This window comes from Gobius niger (assembly GCF_951799975.1).
Source record: "Gobius niger genome assembly, chromosome: 4".
In the NCBI taxonomy this organism is placed as follows: domain Eukaryota; kingdom Metazoa; phylum Chordata; class Actinopteri; order Gobiiformes; family Gobiidae; genus Gobius; species Gobius niger.
The window spans coordinates 26,390,374-26,399,392 of NC_136855.1; the positions used below are offsets into that span (position 1 = coordinate 26,390,374).

Here is a 9,019-nt window from a genome sequence, read left to right on the forward strand (position 1 = left end):
TGTCCTAGCACCTGTGTAGTATAAATTGTTCATTCATACACAGTCTGAATAATTTACGCAAATTAACACACAGTCTGCCTCTGAGAAGGGTCACCTGGAGGCAAGGAGCCCAGAGACAAGTGGACACTGGATGGAAACATCAGCTGGGCATGCTGCATTTAGTGGAGAGGAGAAATGTAATGTGACTGCAGATTTAATGCCAACGGACATAGAGCTACGCCAGGCCGACTCTCTGCCTACTGCCCTGGTGCTGGCAGAAACTCAAAGTGTACCCTCAACATCATATTGCTGAAGATCTCCTTATAGCTGCTTATTTTGAGGCTTATCTTATAAGATTCTCAGAGACCTGTTTTTGGCTATAGTGAGTATGCACGTGAGGTCATAACATTCTGCAGTGAGTGGAAAAATCAGTTTGCTAGTGTTTGAATTTGGACGTTTAATTTTGCATCAGTCTGAAACAAGTAAGCTGTTATTGTGTGATTTTGACACTCATTATGTTGAGGATTCTGTTTAGTATGAAAAAACAAAATGCATGTGCATATTAAGTAGAACTCTACTTACACTAATCTGTTCTACTAATACTCAATTGTATTATTTCAGTTCACTCGTTCGCTGTGTTGCAAGAGTATAGTTTTTCTTGGTTCGAGTAGAGCTCCCTGACCTTGCTGTGGCATTCATGCCAGTCAGAGGTGCTTATCAAAAGCAGCCTTTGATTGCACCTCTAAGATGGCTCCCTGTGCCTTGAACTGAGTGGCTCATAACAGCTTTGTGAGAACAGGGGAAAGAGTGGGAGAGCGGCAGAGACAGGGAAGGAGTTAAAAGTGAGTTGGCGACACAGTGGGTTATCTTCAGGGTCATCATTTTGGTTTTACCCTGTCTTGGTTCTCAGTAAATGCACCTCTTCTAATCCAGTGACTCTTGAATCTTATGTTAGGGTGTAATACCACTCTCTTTTGGCCCTTTTCATCCTGGCTTCCCATCACCTTTTTCATCCATGAACTCAGAAGAATGCTCTAATCTACAGAACTGCCAAAATGGCACTTTTACACAAATACCAGGTAATCCTATCCTATTGCAGCCCTTAACCCTAGTCTTACTTCACATTGTGACTCTGAGTGAAGTGCCCTTTCCACATTGTTAAGTTGAGATGGATGTTATTTTGCTTAGTTTTATGTTTTACTTAGAGAATCCAGAAAAGCTTTGAATTAAACAGGTGCATATGTATTAGTAGTATTATCAAGCCATCACTAACCTTTTGCTTGTACTCGCTTACATTTGCTCGTGTATAAATCATACTTGAGTAACTTTTTGAAGTAACCATTCTTCTTGGATTCGTTTTATAAATCAGTACTGTTTACTTCTACTTGAGAAATCTTTGAGATAGTACTGAAGAAATAATACTTTTAATTGCGTTAATTTAAAAATTAACATTTGGTTTGGAGTAAATCTGTAAAGTGACAAAAGCTGCGTGTTGTTGTATGAAAATGATCAAAAGTTCAATTCATTTTAATTTGATCTTGCATCTTATCTTAGGAATAACTTTTTTTTTTGCTTTAATAGTTAATAGTACATTATTTTCACTAAGCACGTTTTTACTGGGTTAGGGTTAGGGTTAGGGTTCGCCCTGTCTGTACTTATTTTCCCGATAATGACCAGTGTTCTATACATTATCCCTTACTTTTGGTCTCTACATTTTAACCTCTACTTGAGTAAAAGGATTTCAAAGTTTACTCTTGACTAAATATTGTGGGCCCCCTGCCCACCTCGCATTTGGCTAATGCAAGGTGTTATGTTAATGCTGGGAGGGAGAGCGCTGTGCTTGTCGGGGGGAATCAGGCACCCACTGCAGATGCTTCAAAGGTTACAGTGTCCACTTGGCCGAGGGTGGGGGGCGAGGGGGGATGGGAGATGGCATTAGGTCAGAGCGTCCAGGTGAGCCTTGTCAGATCAGTGTGTTACGATCATTTCCATCACATAAATCAAATGACTGATAATAGACACAAATAAGAACCGAGGACTTTGTTGTAGCCTACATGGAGAGTGAAATCAGAATGAAGATAGCGGCAAAAACTATCTCAACCATTTTTGTTTGGGGCTAGTGCAACAGTATTACACTATTATTATAAAGTGATATCAATGTTTGAGAGCGTCTGAGAGCGTCTTCTGCCTTAAGGACTCAGATACTGCACGTGTTCTGCACCAGCTCATCATAACCGCTTTATTTTTGATGGATGCATTGTTGTCTCAGTCCAGTCCATAAATGAAGCGGAATGACACATGTCAAACCTTACCAAAGTAAATGTGTATATTGAAGGCCCTTTATCTTAGTTCTTTTTGTTAAGGGAATCAAATTTACCTTGTTTACTTTAATAAATCCCTTTCGTAGTCCCTCTGGGGGTAATACAAGCGTCGATGGGATGGTGTCTCTGGCCAGAAAACCACACCTGCAGGAGGCCCCAATACTCACTAATGGAATCACGAAGAAGAAGCTAACAGGCTAACGGGTAAAGCTAACTGCGGGCTAGCGTCACTTAAACAGTATTTACAGCCAAGTTTGAGTGAAAAAAAAGATCTTATTGTGTAATTTTTTCTGTCAGTGTAGTATTTTTACTCTCACGGACAATTAATGAGTAAAAAACCGCAACATGCTACGACACCTGCAGTGGCGCTTATGGCCTCTAGGGGCACGAGTTACTTTGTTCTGCTTTAAGAGAAAATACCCCCCAAAACAACAACAGTTGAGACAGCTTTGGTTACTAGGTCCCAGAGCACAGCAGTGAAAAGGAAGGGGCAGCACAATGATGTAATGATTGGAGCCGAAGAAATTGAATTTTAATCAAATAAATATTTTTAAGTAAAGACAATCATATCATTGTCAAGTCTGAAGGCAAAGTGTTTTCTTAGTATTTCTAACAATTGTCATACAATTTCCCAACCAAAATTGACCACAAACATATGCTCTTCTTGTTGCAAAGAAAAGACTGCAACATCTGCAATTAGCAAAACACAACATCAAGAACAGAGAGCTCATCTCAGCTCACCAACCTCATCTCAACAGCTGTCTTGGCCTGGTCCAGAGAAGCAGGAGACAAGAGGATTTAATACAGAGTGGTGATGCTCCTCTTCAGAGAGGATTATCGGGACAGTGTAGTGGGAAATGGACCTCAGCCACACAGCTATAACCAGGGCAACCTGCTCTGAGCACACCCACTGTACACACAACATGTTATCTCGCACTTTCAAGCTGCTCTCTTTCAAACTCCTGCCATCTATGAACAGTCTTTTCTATTACAACATGGCACATTCACACAGCACGATTTTCTGCTTCATTTGCACTAAAGATTTCTCTCTTGATGTTGTGGCAAATCACTGTGCACTTGTGTTCTGTGTAGTCACCCACACATTTACATTACTTTCTTAGAGACCAGTAAAATACTCAGTCTTGTACGTGGTATACATGAATAATAGCTAAATGAAGGATATGATAAATATTCGGGCATTACACTGAAAACTATCGAGAAAATCACTGGCTTGTCGACAGTAGTCTACCACTGTATTAGAGAAATTACAATTATAAATAATGTATTAAATAATGTATATATTGACTTGATCCTGTCAAATTCACGGGTAACTTTTATTCTCACTTTGTCTTTTAAGCTCCAGTCTTGACACATTAAACTACACAAGCCTTAGTGACAGTAGAAAGGCAGGGAGAAGATTAAATACTTGCACTTACAAGCATCTGTCATGGTGGACAAGCGCAAGCACACAGTGCCTCCCTCAGTTGGCTAACTCCTATAGAGCTGTCAGATATGACTATACTGTGCATTATGTCCCTCGTTGGATTGTCAAACGTGGAATATTAGATCCTCTGTAGGTTCATAAGTCTGTCGTTTTGGTTTACAAACAAAATGGATCAGTTGGTGCTATACGCTTGAAATTTTGAAAAGATTTTCTCTAAATGTTTCTGCTTAAGAAAGAAATCCAGTCACTTTCCAAGACTGTTTCCAATTTTAGTCATAGTTTTAGTCTCATGAAAAACTTTTAATTTAGTTTTAGTCCAATTTTAGTCGTCAAAAATATCACTGCGGGTTTGATTCCCACCTAGGACCAGGCTTTTCTGTGTGGAGTTTGCATGTTCTCCCTGTGTCTGCGTAGGTTTCCTCCAGCCAGATTCCCCTACCACTAAAACAGATACAATTGGCCAGGATGAATGAGAGTGTGTTTGGGAGAGCGAGTGTGGGATATGACCAAAAAACAAGACGGTGCAAGTCAAGAAAAAATATTAATTCAGAATAAGCCAAAATGACCTTTATATCATAATTCGATGACTTGGTATATACCCTCTTACACTTATGCAGCGATCACTTTTTGTATAAAAAGTAGAGAGAACAAGAGAATTCCACAATTCACACACCAGTATCAAACAAGTGTGAAACAATATTTACACCTATTTCACATACTTCAAGAATCTCACCTGTCACTGTTCATCTACAGTTCAGTACAATTTTCCTCCAGGGCCTTTCATGTACAGTGCATATGTGAAAATCCATGTGCTAAAAACAACGTTCATGTATGTGTTTGGTTTGTGTCAATTTGTTTATTGTTAGATTCTTTAAACTTCAGTGCTTAAAACATATATTGATGTTTCCCCCCACATTTACAATGCTTTGAATTGCACAATGTATTAGTACTAGCTTTTATTTATTCCTTCAGATTTTGGTTACAATGTTATTTTTCTGCTCTGTCTACATTACAGTGTGTCCTGTTCCTTTGTTGCAGAGATCTGTCTGCTGACACGAGGCAGGCGCACAGCCAGTGTACGAGCAGACACGTATTGTCGCCTGTACTCCCTGTCTGTGGACAACTTTAATGAGGTACTGGAGGAGTACCCCATGATGAGAAGAGCTTTTGAGACTGTGGCCTTGGACAGACTGGACCGCATTGGTACGTGTAAAAACAAACGCATAAAAAAACAACAGGGAATTCAGGAATAACAGGAAATTAATTAAAAGAAGAGATTGCGACACAAAAATGAGCACCTTCATTGCTGACATGCTATACTCACTCTAAAAAAGTCTTTACTCTGTAGAATCCACCAAGGTGTACGTTTCACATTTCAGTGAGCATGGTCACTCAGCTCTGCTTGATGAATATGGTCAGAAAGTTAAATATATTTTGCTGATTCTTCATCCAATAATTATTTCCCCCTGCACAAAGATAAAAGCATTGGCTACTACTCTATCGTCACTATTTTGTCACACTGGGCTTGATCTTACTGTTGGCTCCATGTTGACAATATCTGTTTTGATTTATCTTATGATGAATCTCAGTACTCGCTGGCAGTATTGGTTTCAGTACTTAATTTGTTTATTATAATTTGTGTGCATTGATCAAGCCCAAAACAAATTGTTGCACCATCCATAACAGTCTAAATTAGCTAAAGTAATTTAAAACTTTTATTTTTATATCACTGGACCTTAGGCTTTCAATTTTTCCCAAAAATGAACTATTCTAGGAGCACTATTCTCTTTGTTTTTCCTTTACTATCTTTATGCACCAGATATGTGAATTACCTTTGTTTGTGAGATCATATACTGTCTTCTACTCTAAACTTTCCCTTTTCTTCTCTTATTTTTCTGCATCTGTGCTGTTAGGCAAGAAAAATTCAATCCTGCAGCACAAAGTACAGCATGACCTCAGCTCTGGTGTTCTCAACTACCAGGAGAATGAGATAATCCAACAGATTGTTCAGCATGACAGGGACATGGCTCACTGTGCCCACCTATTCCAGAACGCCACGGCGCAGTCTCCTCCATCACCTACTTCAGTAATATGGGCTCCCCTCATCCAAGCCCCTCTCCAGGCCGCGGCTGCAACCACCTCTGTAGCAATAGCCCTAACACGCCATCCCCACCTCCCCCCAACACTATTCAGACCCCCAATTTCTGTCTTGGGCTCCCTCAAAGACCCCACTAACAGGCAAAACAGGCTCAACACATTTGTTCCCTCTGCAACTGTACCAGGATCAGAGGGAGACTCTCCTCCTAATACACCCTCGAAAGTGCGCAATGATGTGGACATGCCATTGCTGGCTGCTTTTCGAGCCCAGCATATGCTGTCTAGTTTAGGGGGAACAAGCTCAAACCAGCAAGCCTCAGGTAGTGGAGGTCATCGAGGGCCAAGTAGGTCAGGCTCCAGTGGAGGTGGGGCGTCTGCCTTTGCTTTTGGACCGTGTTCTACTTTTGGTTCGCTTTCTTCAAGTACCGCCCAGTTGCACCCACAACCACAGCGGCAACAATCATTTCGCTCAAACACGCCGCCTCTGTCCAATCTCTTTCACCAAGGATCTATGAGTGGAAGCACAGGGTCAGGAATAAGTGGAGGGGCGGCTGGCGCCTGTGGGGGAATAACAGGGTGGTCTCCGAGGGGAGCAGTGGGAGGGTCAGTGGAAGGGACCACGGTTGGAGATGCTGTTTGGACTGCAGAGGATTTAATAGCAAAGGAAACACCTCCAGGAGGACATTTTGTGGCAGCAGGAACTTTGACTGGGCTAACTGGAACCTCAGGGGAATCATTGGGAATTCCTGAAGGGTCAGCACTGTCTGCAGCCAATCGACCTGAGGGGTCATCAGGGTCACAGGGAGGTTTACTATGTGGCTCATTAGGAGAATTTACCAAGGCACCACTGAGTGTGTCATCTAAAACACCTCTTGTCTCAAATAGCGGAGGATCATTAGGAAGGGCTTCTGTTGAAACAATGAGATTGGCATCAGGAGGATTCCCTATAAGGGGGGCTGGGGCTGCTTTTGGAGGGCCTACTGGGGGACAACTTGGATTTATTTCAGGAGAATCAATGGTAGCATCGCTGGGAAGGCCATCAGCATCAATATCTGCCCATATAGGAGGGAACTTAGTTGGAGTAGGATCAGCAGGGCAAACAAGTAAAGTCACTGCTGGAACCAGTGGAGGTTCCCCAGCCTGTTTGGTAACTGTGACGTCCAGTGGAAGTATACCTGCACATGTTCCCTCTCGTTGTCAGAGTCCAGTTTCCACTGGCTCTAACCCTGTGAGTGGGCAGCTTCCCCACGGCCATCCTCTTCCTAAGCCCCTTCAGGTGGCTCCCCTCCATCAGCTGCCAAGTTTAGGCAGAACTACCAGTGGTTTGAACCTTTTTAACTCCCCCCCTAATGGCTCCCCATCTTATACCAGAGGACAGCACAGCCAACCACCTCTCGATGGTTCTCCTTCGTCCCTCAGCCATTTCAACCTGGCAGGCCTTCAATCTGGCCTCCTGCCTCAACAGACGTTCCTGGAGAAGTCTGCCTTGGCCTCCTTGGCACAGTATGGATCTGCAAATGCTTCTCCCTGCCTTACCCCGGTGGCACCCAGCCCCACCATTCAGAGCCCTGTTAGTGGCAGGACTTTCCTCTACAGTGACCCCCCCAGCGCCATGGGATCCCACAGCTCTTTGCTCATGCCTCAGTCTTCTTACCCTTCCCAGCTTTCTAACCACCCGCAAACGCCTGAAAGAGATTCTCCATTGGGCCGTTTTTCAGAGGACCTTAAGTTTTTATTCAGCTCCCACCCATCGTTGCCCCAGGAGGTGGCACAAGTTTGTGACCACCCACCCACTCGCTCGTCTATTGACACTGGATATTTTCCCTCTCCGTTCTCATCTCCCACCCTCGTACCCAAAGCGTTTGTGTCGGTCCCATGCGGCCGGGTAACCCCCCCTTCTCAAACATCCCCCGGGCCCTCTCACCAGACTCAGTCCCCTGGGGCCTCTCCAGCTGTGCCTCCTCGAAGAGGCTCTGCAGCTCTTATGCCAGATCTAGAACCTCAGACTGTGCGCTCCAAACTCCCTTCTAATTTGTGAGAGTTGATCACGCCCTCCTCCTGTGCTTCTTCAAACTGAACTTTTCTGTCTTTCACCTGTCACTTCTTATTTTAACAACTGTGATTTAGGAAATGCTTTATTATGTGATGTGAACATATTTATTAAATGCAGATATTTCTTTTATATTATTTACAATAATATGGAGGGTGTGAATTATACTGTACATTTCTGTTTTATATCAACAATGCCAAATTTAGTTGTTTTTGGTCCCTCATCCTGGATTATATCATAAATCTGTTTTACTGCAGGAAACTATGCATTATATATATAGTATATATATATTACCTGCTTGTGTAAAGTCTTTTATGTATTTAAGAATTATTTACACTTTACCACAGGTTTCATGTCATCTAATAAAGGGTCACACATTGATGATCCTTAAATATATTTATTAGATTGTAGTAATTTATTATCTGTATGATCTTAAATGGGAGAAGGAAACAGACATTATAGCAAACCAAAAAAATACTATAACTTATGGCAGGGCCATAATTCTCTGTCTTGCCCTTCTGTATGAGTTATTTGTATACCACATTATATTAATACTGATTCTGATGCAGAGGAAAAGGGTTTATTAAGAAAGCTATCCTCCATTTTGTAATCGGGACATGACCATAAGAGTGAGAGACTCAACCATGCCCCAGCAAGCTCGCTTTGTCTTCCAAGCTCATTCTGCTAAGTTGTGGTGAAAGCATACTTCTTCCTGACTGAGTGCAGCTGTTAATGTGTGCATATGTGAGAATAGTATGGAATCGAAAGAGCAGTCAAACAAAAGAGCATTGTTGTTGTTCTGAACAGTACTCAAGGGACTTTGCCTTTTTCATACAAGAATAGCCTGTGCATTATATTGCCCTCGGATTATGTAAATTGAATCAAATGGCCAAAATATGCCAAACCCTTATCCCTGCAAGCTGAAATATCCAAAAAGTGCTGGCATCTCATCCAATTGTAGCTGCTATCTCTTCAGTAAAAAAAAACTGTTTTATTTGAGCTGGAGAATGTATGTTATTCTAAGTGTTTAAAGTTTTGTGCCATAATAGATTATGAAATTATTCCGTATCAAAAGAGGTCATCTCATTGTTATTCATGGTATACTGTCATAAGTGAATACTTTTGTGC

At 42.0% G+C, this 9,019-nt stretch overlaps 1 protein-coding gene across 1 annotated transcript in view; it reads left to right on the forward strand.

Moving 5' to 3' along the window:
- hcn4 (hyperpolarization activated cyclic nucleotide-gated potassium channel 4) overlaps positions 1-8,099 on the forward strand; it is a 45,219-nt gene extending 37,120 nt beyond the window's left edge. Inside the window, exons 7-8 of the mRNA XM_079555477.1 lie at positions 4,783-4,947; positions 5,658-8,099. Coding sequence (XP_079411603.1) covers positions 4,783-4,947; positions 5,658-7,879 — 2,387 coding nt within the window. The 3' untranslated portion in view covers positions 7,880-8,099. The remainder of the gene's footprint in view (positions 1-4,782; positions 4,948-5,657) is intronic.
- The last annotated feature ends 920 nt before the right edge of the window (positions 8,100-9,019 follow it).